The sequence below is a fragment of the Corvus moneduloides genome, chromosome 1 (assembly GCF_009650955.1).
Source record: "Corvus moneduloides isolate bCorMon1 chromosome 1, bCorMon1.pri, whole genome shotgun sequence".
Classification (NCBI taxonomy): Eukaryota; Metazoa; Chordata; class Aves; order Passeriformes; family Corvidae; genus Corvus; species Corvus moneduloides.
This window is the reverse complement of record NC_045476.1, coordinates 111100929-111117735: the sequence shown is the minus strand read 5'-3', so window position 1 is coordinate 111117735 and position 16807 is coordinate 111100929. Positions and strand designations below refer to the sequence as shown.

The window sequence follows — 16807 nt, the reverse complement described above, 5'->3', positions numbered from 1 at the left end:
TCTTTTTCCGACCTAAATGATTCCATGATACTAGGACTTTGGGAAGATCCAGACATTCTCCTCTATTCACTTTCAGTTAATTTCAGTTAATTGTTTCAAATATATAGCTATTCCCTGCTTTAGAGTACTCAACCAGAATTTGCCTGTTCTAGACCTGGGGATACGATGCTGGAAAGCTTTGTGTTTTAAAAGTCTTTTTAGGTCTGAGTTTGCCTGTCCTGAAGTACTTTCTTACTTTTATTTCTGCTTTTCCAAAAATGCGGTGATTGCTTCAGAAGCTGAATTTGAAACTTGATACAACTCTCTCAGAATTTATGCACATGCAGTTGTTTTCTCTAATAGCTTGTGTACTTCGTATGGCCCTACTATACATTGCTTGCTTTTTGCATTGAGGTAATGTAAGTTATATAAGAAGCCTTCAAAATGTCAGTACAGTGTTTGAAAACATGGAATAGTCATGAAGAAAACAGAAAAACAAATTACAGGGTGAGTAGTCAAAATCATTAAATATTGAAAAGGCTTGAAAAAGTAAATAGCATTCATCAGAAAGCAGGGGGGTTTTTATATTACTGGCTATTGGAAAAGGGGCAAAAGATACAGGATTCAGAAGTACGTGACTTCATGTTCAAGCTTGATCAAAGCAATTTCTAACAAAATAATGGGAGATGCGTTTGTGCATGTGAGATGAGGAAGAACATTAAGAACTAAGAATTTTAAGAATTTAGTGGAAGAATTATAAGGCTTATTAGTCTTATTAACTGTTCTGCTGAAACGAAGATGGCAGTCGGGGTAGAAGTGAATTGATCTTTTAAAAAAATACACAGGACTTATGAGGGATTTTCAATGGATTTTTTCCAAGAGTTTGAATAGTTGCAAATTTGGAAGATAAACAGCTTGAAAGTTATGATTAATGATGTTTTTAGGATGGGTAATAAATAATGATTAAAATTACCACGTTAAATTTGAGTAAATATTGCTCAAAAGAAGACTTGAAATTCACCTGGAGACAATAATGCTTTGTAAGTTAATGAGCAGAACTGATAGATGTTAGCTGAGGCACTGAAGGGAAGACTCTCAGCTGGTGTATTTTGAGACTCCTCATTATGCCAGTTCAGGGGTGCAAGCTCTGGTGTTTGTGTACACATACCTACTAGGTGATGTCTGGAAGTGGTGCATTTGAATGAAAGTTACAGCTTCTTTAGGTAGTGCTGGTCATGCTTTGAGAGTTTTCTCAAATTACAGCAGCCAGATAATTTTCAAATGTCACCTGAAAATGTATTTTCCTTCTCCTGTAATATCAGTAAATAGTATGAAAAAATATAGAATACAAAACCTGTTTTGTTTGCAAGCTTTAGGAGTTAAAGTGCAAGGTGGACTGTAAGTAAATTCAGGTCCTCTGCTTTCTGCAATACTTCCAAGATGGTCTGTACATAGGTTTGTTTATGAAATACAGTAAATAAAAGAACACCTATGTTGAGTTTGCCTTGTCTGAAAGTGGTACTCATTATGCTTGAGCCTTACAATTCATCTGCTCATGCTCAGTAGTTCCAGTGTCTTGAACAGTCCCATGCTTAGTCTTGGGCACTCAGAGTAGTCACAATCTCTTGTGAGTGATGGCTGTAGGGTTGGCTGGCATTTAGGGAATGCTGTTTTGCTAATAAAAAGTAACCTTTTGTATGTACCTTCTGATCTGAGCCTTTCTATGATTTTGTGAACTGCCTAGTCACAGCATTTTTGACACCTTTCTGCACCTGAAGGTTGCTTTGTTAGTAAATACATAGAATATCTGTTCTTAAAATCACTTTTTGCTCTCCATCATTTAGCACATTTTTCAATTATTGAGAGTCAAAATCAACCAGTAGTGATGCCTGAATGAGTAAAATGCCAGTACTTTTTTTTAATGTTAATTAGGAAGACTAATAATTTGTCTTCAACCATGTATAAGACTGGTGAAAAATCAGCAAAGTGACTTTCTTTGCTCACTAAGTCACATTTTCTTCATGCATGAAAAATGATCCTGCATTCATTTCATTGTGTTTGACATTCTCAATATAAAAAGTGTCTCTAACAAGGTGAGGTGACATGGTGAAAACTTGCAGAAGTGACTGGAAAACCTCTCTTGTGCCATTCCCGTAATTTTTTGTAGGACTGTATGTTGCTTTTCTAGTTGTCAGATTTTCTTTTTTAAACATTTCTTTTTTCAGTTCTTCTGTCAATCTTTATAGCATCTTTTTGTGTCCAGTATTTCACAGAAAATTTCCATTTATGCTAATGAGAATTACCTGGATATTCAATTGCCCAGTTACTCTGGAGCAAATCTGTATTTTCAAGTATTCCATCTTCTTAGAATTAATATTTATATGAACCAAATATTTGCTGAATTACTGCTGAACCATTTTTCTGTGAGGAATTGTAAACAACAACAGTGACTTTAGGAAAGTCACTGCTTTGTTGATTTAAACTCCTTAGCTAAAATGATGAAATACAGGTGATTCAGCAAGGTTGTGGATCACAGAAGCCTGAATTCAATGAATGGTGAGCACCATTAGGTTTTACTACATTGCATGTAGTGCCTAAACATAGCCCTACAGGCTAAACCCAGGTAAATCCCATTTAAACTTTTTGACTGAGGAAATTATCATCATCGATGTATTTACACATGAAAGTGCATTTAGGGAAATTAAATAAGTGTGATAAAATGAGTGTATTTATAGTAAGATGTGCACTTGCCTTTTCTTCGTAGGAATGAGTACTCAGATGATTATAATTTTGCATGTTTTCTTGTGGAATCCTTCTGTCCTGTCAGATAACTGTTTCCTAGTAGATATACCAGTGTATAGTTTCAGTTTTATTTTTTATTTATTTCTTATGTGCCCCAGTATATGATAAGCTATTCTGGCGAATTCATCCACTGTCAGAAGGTGTGCTGTGGGGTTTTTTGTAGTTTGTTTGATTGATAGTTTCCATATAAAAAAGCTTGCCAGTTAATTTTTAGTGAATTCATGAATGCTTTAAGTATTGTTCTTGTAACTTAGCAAATTATACTTATTTTAAGGGGTTTATATTTTAAATGTAAATAAATTAATTGAACGGCAGAGCATGTACTGATTGATTGAAAGAATATTAGTTTCTTTCCTGCCTTTTTTAAGAAAAAAACCATACTCAGTGACTTCTGTTTATGTTACTAATGAATAAGTATTTGTCCCAATATGTTATAGTAACAGACTGTGAATTAAATATAGAGTAATGCCTTTTAGGAAGTAAAATATTTATATTCCTTTGTATTTTAAGTCAGTTCCATTTTTGTCAATTTTATGAACTTGGCTAGAAAGGAAATTACACTTGATAAATAATTTAAATTCAACTGCAAAACTGCTGTTATTGAATAGTTAAACCTATTTAACATAAAGATGCAGTCTGAACAAAGGTTCTCCAACATTCCATTTCAAGAAATGACTTGCATCTCATTAAAAAGTATTGTCACCCATCAAAGTAAGAAAAAAAAAATTAAAAATTTTTTCTAATAACTGTGTGACAAGTATGTGTACTTACATTTTTATGAGAACACTTAACTATGCGTTTGTAGCAGGGAACTATAACATCCATTTCTGGACTTATGAAAAATGCAGGGTTTAAATTATCTTATGCGTTTTATTGACATGTTTTCTTTTCAAAGTGGATATTGAATTTTATTTCCTTCTATGATATCATAGGTTGTCTGTTAATAGAATTCTTCCCTTTTCATTTGTTCGGCCCAGAATACGAATATCTCAGAAATCATGTTGTATTTTTCTAACATCTGTTCAGTCTTTCAAATTCCTTAGTTCTGCAACATGATTATTTTGAAGGTACATTTCAATGAAACACATTAATAGGCACTGAAAAATAGAGTATAAATTGACTAGCTGCTCATGTGAGAGTTGTTTGAATGTAACTTTATTTGAATACTTCTACGTTTCTTGTAATTTGCTGTTTTTAAGCTGTGACTATAGTATAAAATTCACCCCCACCTTTTTTTTTTACTTGTAAGGCTTACTGGTTTACTTGTATTTTCGTTTGTTCATGCTTTTGTCAGATTGTTGAAGAGAGGAGACAGTTGTCACACTTAGTCAAGTTAGGTAACTTGTGATTATATAGAGGAAGGCTAAGGAATTGAGCCTGTTTTAGACTCTGTCTGCATCCCATGCTGCATCTAACCATCTGAACACACAAAATTCTCTTAAATTTCATTGCAGCTCTTGTGGTGGATTGACCCTGGCTGGACACCAAGTACGCTCCCCTTCATCCTGGTCTCAGCTTCACTCCTGAATTTTCTCTCTCTCCTCCCTCCCAGCAGTGCAGAGGGACAGGGAGTGGGCTGGTTCATCACACATGTCTCTTCCACTCCTTCCTCCTCACAGTCTTCTCCTGCTCTGGCATGGAGTCTCTTACCATGGGATGCAGTCCTGCAGGCGCAGATTGCTGCAGCGTGGGTCCCACACCGGCTCACAAGTCCTGCCAGTTGGAGTGTCCTGCTCCAGTGCGGACTTCCCACAAAATCACCACCTCCTTTGGCCATCCAGTTGATCTGGTGCGGGGCCCTCCATGGGCTGCAGGTGGATCTCTGCTCTATCCACACTCTCCATGGGCTGCAGGGACCAGCCTGACTCCCCATAGTCTGCACCCGGGCTGCAGGAGGTCTCTCCTCCAATGCCTGGACCACCTCCTGCTCCACTTCCTTCACTGAGCTTGGTGTCTTCAGGGCTGTTTCTCTCACATATTCTCACTCCTCTCTTCAACTGCAGTTCTGAAGGTTTCTTTTTTCTCACCTTTCAAATTACATTATCCCAGAGGTGCTACCACCGTCGCTGATGAGCTTGGCCTTGGCCAGCAGTGGGGCTGTCCTGGAGCCGACTGGCACTGGCTCTGTAGGACATGTGGGGAAGCTGCTCACAAGAAGCCACTCCTGTAGCTCCCCCATGACCACAGCCTTGCCAGGCAAACCCAGCAGAGACTTTGACTTTAGAAGCCCTCAGGTAGTTGAGAACTACAGCTGATTCTGTACTACCATCTGTAGATTTACCACAGTGCAGATTGCTTCAGTGTTCGAGGGTTTTTTGTTGCTTTCCTTCCCCACCTGTAGAATAAAGATTGTACTATTTACTAGCTTTACGAAAGAATATTGAGATTCTGCAAAAAGTAATTTGAGATTAAATACCTTCCAAACACAAATTACTGTTATGTTAGTAGAAGAAAAATGGTTAAATTAATATCATTTTTTAAATTATGCTTTAGTTACAGATATTACCAAATTAGGAAGAGGGAAAAAAAGGAAGAAATTGAATCAGTCACTTTGTTTTTGCAGGTTCTTTCATGTTGGTGAATACATCTGGGAGATTTGCGGGACAGAAAGCTCACCTCCTGATGCCCCATCTGAAAGAAAATGATACACATTGTATTGATTTTCACTATTATGTTTCAAGCAAGAGTGGAGCTAGCCCTGGCACTTTGAATGTGTATGTGAAGGTTAATGATGGTCCTGTTGGTAACCCAGTCTGGAACACATCTATCACTGCTACTTGGAACAGAGCAGAACTGGCAATTAGTACTTTCTGGCCCAATTTTTATCAGGTATGTTTTACTTTTTATGAAATTTTGTTTCTCATAATAGCCATCTGGTTCTTAATCATCATTTTAACTTTAAATCAAAATACCTTTCAGCATGTCTAGTTGATCTTCATCTTAATTACATTTTTGTACGTGATGCTAAATGTTTGTTTTTACATACATATGGCTGTGTTTATATGTTTACATATATTTATAGAAGTGTATGAAATGCACACATGCTCTAAATATGGGTGAACTAATTATGTTGAAAAAAGTCTAGAAATTTTGCTATTGATTTCAGTCAATTAACTCTATTTCTCTGTAATAAATTCACTCGTTCTTTCAGTTCATTAGGGATGCTGGAATTGAATGCCAATAGATTTTATTACAGTATAGTCTTCAAGTTTGATTTAGATTAGCAATACTTGTTGCTTTAGAATCTTTGAATCCTCAGTTCAAGTCTTTACTCTGAATGCAATATCCGTTTGTTCTGTCCAGTAGTAAACATAAATATAATAGTGGCTGTCATAGGAATGGGATTCTGATTGTATCCTAAAGACTCAGGGAGACATTCCCTTAGGGTGCTGCTTTTCTGTAGGAAGGTTTACAGATTTTACAGTTACTTACTGTTCTATAGTAGTTCAATGTTTTTTCTCCTTCCTGTGAAAATACAGTCTATGTCTCCACAAACAAGTAACTTAGTTTAATAAGAGCAGACCAGTAGCATGGAGATGTTTTGAAGCTCCTCCATCTTCACGTGAAGTTTGGAAAGTTTTAATTGTATTTTATTTGTTCCCCTGTACTCAATATTGTTACGATACTTATGGTTTGAAGCTTTCTGAAGAAAAGCCATCCCAAAGATGGGGGTTCCTTGACTGCAGACCTCCCTAGGAGGTACAGTGTTGCTCTTCCACCATGCTGTGGAACAGCAACGCCCCAGTTACCAGTGTCAGGCGTGGCAGAGTCTTGTTTCTGCATTTGCTGTTTCAGGTGGCCAGGTATTTGTTGCCCCATCATATTCTCATGATAGGTTTGGCAATGTCCACTGCAGGTACTCTGGGAGGCTACAGTGGACTCCTTTCTGTGGCTGCAGCATCTGATCTGTGAGGACGTCTCAAGTGAACTCAATTTGTCCCTTTTGAGCCCTTTTTCTTCTAAGGAAAAGAAAATGCTGAAGAACTTTCTGGAGTCTTTTCTTCTGTGATTGTTTCGCCCACAATGAAACAGAAAAGTCCTTCTCCAAAAGATGAGTTTGGAGTGCCAGGAACATTTTATTCTTGGAATGTGGGATGCCTGGCAGTGGATGCAATACTTGCAGACACGAAAGAGCATACTTATTCATTTCCTTTTGCCTCTGCTAGTGTGTTCCTAGGTTTGATAGCTGGTATTCAAAGGGTCCACATTTGCATCCAGTGTTCTGTCCGAGGTTCCTAGGAATTGCTGCAACTGCATTGTCAGGGCTTCCTGGAAAGGATTCAGGGTAGGCTTACGGGCATCTCAGCAAACTGTATGATGTGGATCTTTTATAATTGTCTGCAGTCTCGATGAGGTAATACTGGTGCCTTTTCTAGAGGGGCAGGCATTATTAGCAGAGCTGGGGTTCACTTCAGCATGTGGGAGAAGCTGTGTGCTACCTGACTCTCTGGAGCATGAGGCTATATCCTGATCACAAAGTCCAAGCTCAGTTTAGTCATACATCTGTCAGGGTGAAGGGGCAGTATGTATTTTGTTGCCTCTCAGAGTTCAAGGAGTGTCTAGGTGATGCTCTCTGTCATATGGTTTGGTTTTAGGTACTCCTGTGAGGAGCAGAGAGTTGATATCCATAATATTTAAGTGTCCTTTCCAACTCAGGACACTCCAATGGTTCTCTGACCTTACATCAAGACCTCACGTTACCAATTTGATACTAGTGTTGAGAACGCTTTTCAGTGCTGCCAAAAAGCCTTTCTGTCTTCACTGAAATAATGAGGACCAGCCTGTGGTGTTAGCCTCGGTGGATGGTGGGAGAAGAGGATAGAGCACCCCACAGACAATTTTGTGGCTGACATTGAATGTAACTCAGTGGTTTATAATGTGGAATGTACTGGAAGGTTTTGTGAATGTGGTGGGTGGTTCAGGAGTACTGAATACTGAGTAAATGTGTGACTGTGTCACTTCTGTCCAAGTCTGTAATGTCCCCATCTGTATAGTGAATTAGTAGAGAAGCTTCCAGTTTCCTGTCTTCTGAAAGGAGTCTGGTTTTTATGCAGCAGAACTGCTCTGGAATCAGCAGTCAATAAAGAAAAGGGTTGTGCTTCAAAGTCTCACAAGTCTCACTCTAGCTCTGAATCAAAAGGCTGATGTGGACAGGGCAATTTTAGTAGAAGAAGCCTTGACTCTGACTATTAATTTTAAGGTAAATTAACATGGTCATAAAAATACATGCAACCTCTGAGTGTTTCAAATGTTATTAATGTAATTAATAATAATCTGTGTCAGATTCCTGACAATATGATACATCTAACTGATGTCTGAGTAATAAGGGTGTTTGGCCATAAAAACAGAAGGATAACCTTTCCCATCCTCTTTCTCTTCAAGACCTGCCATCTGGACTGTTCACTGTTATTCATAGGTGAGCCCTTACATACTTGGATGGGGTACTGCAGTTTAGCAGATTACCACACATCAGCTGATGTGTAATAGATGCCTGAGCCTATCTGTAATGGATTCTATGTGCTCTCCTTGCTGCTGGAAATGTTGAAATTTCTGCATAATCTTTCTTTCACTGTGGAGTACACTAAGTCATTTTCTTTGTATTTGCTGCATATAATCTGAAATAATACCTAGTCAGGTACTGCAATTTAGCTGATGTGCCAAAACATCTTATGCTATGTTAATATCCATGGCGGTGCAGGGAATCACTGTTAAATACTGTAACTTCACTGGTCTTATTGTAAATAAGCTCATTTATTCTCGAGGAAGTGCTGTCACCATTTCAAGAGCTTACGGTTAATTGTCTCCGTTTTTGGTTGACTCCATCCTCTCAGAGATCTGTGATGCAATTTCCTCACTTGAGTGCTGACATTTGCAATTTTTCATTGTTTCTGAACTCTTTTCATCAGTTTTCGTATTTTTCTTCTTCACAGAGTTTGTTGTGGGGGAAGGCAGGAAGTTAGCTGCAAGCAGCTGGGAGAAGGGCAGGAAGACGAGAGAGGGTATATGTGGATCTTTTGAGAATATGGCTCCAAGTTAGGTGACAGCTCAGGTGACTGCATGAATAGTGGGGAAGACAAAGGACTCACTGATGGGTGAATAACATAGTACCAAGTCTGTTTCCTAAGATGCTATTCATTTGAGTCCAAAACTCCAACATCCTTTGGCACAAATGCATGTGTTCCTCACAAAACCTCCAAGATACACAAAACTTCCTCCCAGTGATTTTCTGAGTTTGTCTGACCTTATTGAACATAATTAAGAAAAGCCCACTAAGAAGATATTTAGGGAATGACGGAGCCCTTTTTAACTTTTCTTATATGAAAGTTGGTAGTTTCCCTATGAGTAATCTCCAAGAAAAGACGTGACATTAAGAGGTGAAGGGACAAAACAATGTAATTGTGTGATTGTCTTTGTTGTGTTTTAAATCATATAATCCATGTAGCCATCCGTATCTGTGAATGTTTTATAATTCCATTCCATTAGCAGAACATCTACAAAATGCAAATGAAACCAAAATGTACCAAAGAACTCTGAGGACAAATTATATACTATGACATTTCAGAGTTATAAAATTTATACAATTCAATATTTTTAAAAACACAGTGTGCTGTGTCTGTTTTGCTGTTGAAAAATGTAGGCAAAATAACTCCCACTAATGGTAGCTGACTACAAATCAGATTATGTAGTATGGAGTGAATTTTAATCCATCTTTTAAAGTTGGTTTGAACCATGTATTGTGAATGCATACAAGCAAAGTGTTCAAAAGATTTAATAATTAAGAGTAGTTTATTATTGTAGCATCAGTTGCCCCAGCTTGTTAATGCTTTTCAGGTTGGGTTTCTATTTAGAATCGACTCTTTAGAAGTACAGTCTCTGAACAAAATAATTAATTTCTTTTAATGTACCCTTCTCTTTTTGCCAGGTAGTTATTTGTATATGTTTCACACCATAGGTAAGCTGTACTACATATATATCACAAATCACAATTATAACCTGCCTGTAACAACACTAATTGTGGATTACTTGCTGATTATCTAAATTGTCAAGTATTCTGATGATTAATGATGTAGTTAATTCCATAATTAATGATCTTCCAAGTACTGCGGCCTAACATCTGCCATTGATTTTGGGTTATGTCTGCATTGCTGTCCAGTTAGCGATAACAGTGTACTTGCAGTAACATGGCTTCAAGATGCCAAACACCTTCTGAGAGTCCAAGATAATCAGCACAGCTTGTTCTTTTCTGCTGTGCCTCCTGGTCTCTGAGCTATTTGTTTTGAAGTAGCTGGTGTATTTCTGCAGGTACTAGTCTTATTTCTGTTTTATAAAACCGCTGTAGGAGTGCCCCCCTGAGGGAGCATTGCCTTCCTCTTTTTAACATTGGTCATGGGAGAAATTGTTTGCTTTACTGAGCTACTGTCTACTTGGTGCATCTTAAGCAAGAGCATCAAGGAGTTTATCGTGCCTTTGGAGACAGCCTGCAAACAAAACTAAGCTTCACATAATTCCTAAGACCTTCACCCTCCTCCTAACTTGAGTAGAATTAGAATATACACAGAAAAAGAGAATTGAATGTTACACAGATTTTTCTGGTTAGTGGCAAGATTGTTTTTAGATTCTTGGGATCAGTCTCAATAAGCTGAGAGGCTCTAAAATTGATGCTTTGAGATACAAGTCATGAAAAGGCTGCTCACCTAGTGAGGAGAGGGTGACAGGGGTTTTTTTTTGTGTACGTTTTTATTTTCTTTAATTTTTGGATGTTTTTTCTCATTTGGATTTTTTAGCAGGAGTAAAATCTGGTGATTTCAGGGTTGTTTCCCCTAGGTTAGTTAATGATTCTCAGACCAATTAGTAGGATTTAAAATACATTTTTCATTTCAGAAGTATTGCCATTTTGGAACATTATAATATGCAAAATGCTACTACAGAGTTGAGTCTGGTAAGTGGCTTGTGTTCCCTGCTTCTAACCTTTCAAGCGAGCAATTTTGCACAGCTCCACTGCAAGTCACACACCATTCCCCTATCAGTTTTTATATTTTGAATTATTTTCTTTGTACTTTGCTGGAAGTCAGTCATGGCAGCAGTGAACTGAAACAAATCTTGATTAAACAAAACAACAAATGCTGCAGATTTAAAATCCAGAAATGGAATTGAAAGGATTAAAAATAGCTTCCAGTGGAGTAACACAACTGTCTGTACCACTGCACTGTCTTTAAACCTAAAATCCTATGAAGCTGGAATGAGAAAATGGGGTAAGAGCCTGGCAGTAATTCCTGATCCTTTTTAGTAAGGACACAAAGGAGTTGCATGGTATCACTTCACAGAGATGAGATTTACCCTTTACCATTCTGACACTTTCCCCTGTAAATGAGGACTTTAGGGAATAAGAAGCAGTAGATCCAACCTAACTTTTAAAATCTGGACTTAAACATACATTTTTTCATAACCTGCTTTGTACATGTTTTGTTTGGAGTTTGTCTCATGTAATGTACTTAAATCCTCGTCTAGGACAGAGCATTAAGCTTCTTGTGCAATAAAGGTTAGGCTCACATTTTTGTGTGTTTTGTGTGTTGCATTCAACTGCACACACACAGTTCCTGAACTGTGCTTTGAACTCCAAAGAAACTTTGAAATGCATATTGCATTTTGAATCACAAACCTGTGTCAGGCATCTTAAATAGCTCTTCTTCATTGACTTATGTGCTTTGGCAATAGCTATTTTGAGAAGGATGCACCAGGGCAAACCATGTACCTAAATTTAAAAACCCCAGCAGTCTAGAAATGGTCACAAGTAAGGAGGCATGCATTTTTTGTCACATGCACAAGGCTCTGTTGCTTTTTCCTGTCCCTTGCTCCTAAACCAGAAAAACATTTAGGCTTTCAGTAGAGAAATACAAGACAGCAACTGGTTTAAAAACAGAGAAGACAAAGATTTAATAAGCCATAATGTCAGGAGTTCAGTTTTCAGTCTGGCTTGCTTGTTCCTTTGTGGTCTCGGATTGGCGGCAACCACCAAAATGTTGTTTCACCTGCTTGAGTGCGCGTGAGAGGGCCAGGTGGTAGCTGTGCAGGAGTGAGAGGTGGGAAGGGAAATGGCAAGAAGCGAATTCCCAGCCAGGGAGGCCTGAACACATTTTAGGCAGCCCACATCAATAAGCTGTGATGGACCTCTGCAGGGCCTGGGAAGGATCGAGTCAGGAACCTCCCTTCACATGGCTTTGATGAGAAAGCAGTTGCTGCTATTGTGGCCTGGTGATAAGGCAGATAGTCCCTAGGATGAGTCAGAAAGGGGAGAAGAATTCAACCCACAGGGTACAAGTCAGTGCCAATTTTTTGGAGAGAAACTGTTCCCAATGCTTTATAAAGTACAGTCAAAGAAAGGTGCTCCATGTGGCAAAGCAGAGCAGGGAGAGAGGAGAGTGCAGCATGTGATGGAGCACTGCCTGCTCACTGGGGATGCAGGGGGGCAGGACTGTAGCCTGAGCTTAAGCAGCTTTCTTAATACTCCTTTCTCTTTCTTGTTTTTGCAAAGGGCTATTTTTAAGTCGTGTGAAGGACAGTGTTTATATTAGGTACAATCCACCTTTTGACTGAAAGTGTTGTAATTTTACAGCAACAAAGGCAGGAATTATGGAGTGAGGTTGTGTGGCAACAAAACCTGTTTATTTCTATTGTTCTTCAGAACAAACGAGTTATCTTGAGTCGCACATTTTCAGCGGTAAGCATTTATGTTGGTGAGCAGACTCCCTTTCTTTGTTCCTATGTAGCAAGGGGAAGTGGCAGGAATGAAAAGCTAATTTTGCACTTCAGTGAAGCAGGGAGGATCAGGGACAGTGCAGTGCTAAGCCGCTTCCCTGGTTCCTGTTTGGCAGGCCTGCGACAGAGAGAACGGTGTAAAACAACTCTCAGGGCAGTGTTCAGCAGTTTTTCCTGAGCAAATGAATTCCGTGTTTTAACCAGTTGTTTCCGGACTGATAAGGTGGCGGAATAATAGGCAAAAAATCCAAGGGCCGCCCAGTCTGACATTGCTGGAGTGTTTTCTCTGTTTTGACTGGAGTCTTTTGTATTGCCTGCAGGTGTTGCATCAGCTGTGAGAAAAGGCAAAGTTTGGAGGTGGGAGTAAAAAAAGTTAATGTTTACAAGCCAAGCTACTTTTCAAATGGGAAATGATGGAGAAAACTGGATATGAATTGAGTTTCTAGGTTTTATTTCTAGTGAAATTACTAGGAAAACTGATCCAGATTTGTGAAGAGTCTTGATCCCTATTGTAAGCTTTTCAGTGAATAAATGGGCTACCAGAAGTGTTACTCAGGTCTCTCTCTCACAGCATGTAGCTCTCTTACCAGGGCTTTCAGAAACCTGTAATGCATAGGATCGAATTCCTTTTTTAATTTAAAAAGGAAAAATGCTTAGTTAGATACTTGAGTCCGTAATCTTCATTCATCAATTTAAATAAAACAAAATATTGAATTTGTTTACAGCAGTTGATAGTATTTCACAGCCTGTGAACAGAAGAGGGATTGTATTACTATACTTGGAATGAACTGTCACGTTCATAGAATCATAGAATGATTTGAGTTGGAAGGGACCTTAAAGATCATCTAGCTCCAACCTCCTGCTGTGTCTTGCACACCTACCATAAAAACAGGTTTCTCAAAGCCCCATTCAAGCTGTCCTTGAACACTTCAAGGGATGGGGCTCAGTTTCTTCAGGAAACCTGTGCCAGTGTTTCACCACCCTCGCAGTAAAGATTTTCTTCCTAACATCTAATCTAAATCTACCTTCTCTCAGTTTAAAACCATCGCCCCTTGTTGTATCATTACAAGCCCTTGTGAAAAGTCCAGCTCTCCTGTAGGTCCCTTTTAGGTACTGAAAGGCCATAGAAATATCTCCAGGATGTATATATGGTTATATGTATACCTGTAATGTGGTGTCCCATAATGAGACCAAGTTGAATAAAGCTCTGAACAATCTGGTCTAGTGAAGGCGTCCCTGTCCATGACAAAGGAGTTGGAACTAGATGAGCTTTAAGTCACTTCCAGCCCAAACCATTCCATGATTCTATGATCCCTGGAGCCTTCTCTTTTCTAGGCTGAATGATCCCAACTATTTAAGCTTGTCTTCATAGGACATGTGCTCCAGCTCTCTCATCATCTCCGTGGCCCTTGTCTGAACTTCCTTCAACAGGTTTCATGTCCTTCTTGGGCGCCCCAGAGCTGGATGCAATACTCCAGGTGGGGTCTCACTGGAATGGAGTAGAGGGGGAAAATCACTTGACTTGACCTATTGGCCGTGCCTGTTTTGATCCAGCCCAGGATGCAGCTGGCTTTCTGGGCTGCAAGTGCATGTGGCTGGGTCATATTGACCTTCTCATGCAGCAACACCCTCCAGTCCTTCTCCTCAGGTCTGCTGTCATTCCATTCTGACCAGTCTGTATTTGTGTGTATTTTTTCTTTTATACATGTGTCAGCATCTCTCTTTGACAATGGTATGTCACTACTGGCTTTAGTGCCTCTTTCCATTTACAAAAAATAGCATATTCCATGTCAGAAGAGATAAAAAGTTGCAGTCATTAAAGTTGGTATCAGTTTGGCTGTTGATTTTAATGGAAGCACGATTAAGTTGACAGTATTTGAATTTGTAATACTTTTCTTTGGAACATACTGTCTTTAATGTCAATAATTGTAATTCAGTTGTATGTCTAACTGGCATTTTCTTGATGCACTGCCTGGCTTTTTTGTGTAATGGCATTTTGGTATTTTGTCCAGAGATACAGCAAGGCATTTTAGATCATTCATTGAGTTTTTCTTTGCTGTTGTCATTAGCAGTTCTTATTCAGTTATTTCAGGGTTGTAGTTTCTGCCTATGAACTGAAGGAATGGGTTTATGTTTAGAATCTACAAGGTTTTTTGTCTGTGAGTAGATTGCAATCCTGAGGTATTTAAAGCCTCTCCAAGAGACTGTAGCTAAGCTCCCCTGTCATGAATTACAGAAATTATTTTGTGATCTACTCAGGTATTGCGTAAGTATTCTTTTCTAAAGCTCACGTTATTGATCTTGCTGGAAGTCAGGTAGGTCTTTAGGAAAGACACTCTTAGGCAGCATTTTTAAAAAACAGTTAAGTCCTTGTGTCATGGCAAAGCATAGTCTCGGAAGTGATCTTGCAAAGGGGTGCTTACAGCTTCCTCTGTGACCTGACAGAACCTATCAGCTGGCCAGTTTGAATATGGACAATTCTTTAAGCCACTTAAAATTGTGACCACCTCTGTGGTCCACACTTAAGAATAGACAAACCCCGGGCAGAGCGCTCTCTCGTTTCCGGCGCTGGGACAGGTGGCTGCGGGCCCCGTGTGGGGGCCAGCAGGCCCAGCCCAGGCCCTGCTTGGGCCAGGCTGGGCCAGGCCGCGGCCATCCTGGAGCTGATGGACCTGTTCCACCCACGGAACCGCCTGCACAGCCTGCTATGGGCAGCCGGAGCAGCCCGGCTCCCCCTCGCCAGTGCAGCCAAGATTCAGCTGAAGCTGCACCACTGTCCGACCAAAGATCATGTGACCAACAGCGATAAGCGACATTCCAGCTGCAAGGCCCGGGTGAGATTAACCCTTTTAGTGCTGTGAAGAGCTGAAAACCTGAGGGAGAAGAAAGAGGAGATGCTTAAAACTGAAATTCTGTTGTGAAGCTATGATGTATCAGAGTATCCTGTTGTAATTTCATGAAGGCATGGGGGGTGGAGTGTTCAACTTGTACTTGTGAGCAAAAGCATCTGTGCTGAGATAGGCAGATGCTGAAGCAGCTGTAATTTGATGAGAAGTTTGAACAGGGAGATGGAAGGGATGAGGACTCTTACTCCACATGGAAAGGGGAAGACCTCTGTTCCTGGAGATGCTCCCAGAGATAGTCCTAGAGATGAAGATGAGGAGGACCCTTTGCTCCCAGGGAAGGAGGAGGGCCTCTGTTCTTAGGGATGAAATGCTCCCAGAGATGGGTGAAGAGAACTTTTGTTTCTGAACGGCTCAACCTTAAAATGGTACCCCATTAGCTCAAGAGTGGACCCTTGAAAGCAGTTGTGGGAAAAGCTGCAAGTCAGGGAAGGGTCTCACATGTGAGCAAAGAACCAGCCCGGGCGGCTGTCTCGTTGTGATAATGTTTTCATAGCATGGGCAAGAGAGACTCCTTTTCCTAAATGGACTAAACAAGGCTATTACGGAAGTGGTAAACAGACTGAACATCTCAAGGGTTGTCTTTTTACATTGTCACTGGGAGAAGGGAGAAAGGTGGGGGGAGGAGAAGAGTTCTGAAGGTGTGGTATGATTTTATTTTTTTTTCCCTCTTTTAGGTCTGTTAATAAACTTCTTTATATTCTTTCAAGTTTGGTGCCTGCTTTGCTTTTCTCCTAATTCTTATCTCACAGAAGGTAAATAGTAATGAGTATTTTGGACCAAACCACTACACTAAATTGGTGTTTCTGCCCGGTTAAAAACCGAACCCACTACACCTTGTTATCTGGCAGTAACATTTTTAGCAGAAAACTTCTGACTGGTTTGGCTGGCTGCCCCACAGGTCTGCATGTGCCAGTTCCTCAGGGTATTTTATAGAATTTAGCATGTCTGAAAGTTGAGAACCTTTGTAGTTGAAAAAAACTACTTTACTCTGCAGTGATGAGATCATGGATCAGGTAGGCCTTTCAGATGGCTTTGTGCTGCTCTTCTTATGCTGAGTGCTCCATAAGAAAGAGAGGGTTGTTTTTGGGGATTTTTTTAAAGTTATGTTTCAGTAAAACCCAGGAAGTTAATTGTTGGGGTGTTTTTCTTCTTAACAGAGAAAACTCAAAGCCACTAGGGAATACAGAAAACAAAGGTAACTGTCCCCAGCCCACTGTGTTTTTACAGGCAGGTCTTTGCATCCATACCTAGATTCAGTTATCTCAGGGACTTACTTTGTGGCAGCATATTTCCCTGGGAAACTTCTCAGTCACTTCTGAGGCCTGGTTGTCTGCTCCCTGTTCTCCACTACTGTGTTGCAACAT

The 16807-nt window shown here is 39.8% G+C and overlaps 1 protein-coding gene across 13 annotated transcripts in view; it reads left to right on the top strand.

The window, feature by feature from the left end:
• The window catches only part of PTPRM (protein tyrosine phosphatase receptor type M), a 453822-nt gene that overhangs the window by 129787 nt on the left and 307228 nt on the right, over positions 1–16807 (top strand). For all 13 annotated transcript variants that reach the window (XM_032122179.1, XM_032122255.1, XM_032122222.1 and 10 more), the window contains exon 3: positions 5345–5610. In XM_032122179.1, the coding sequence (XP_031978070.1) occupies positions 5345–5610 (266 nt within the window). The remainder of the gene's footprint in view (positions 1–5344; positions 5611–16807) is intronic.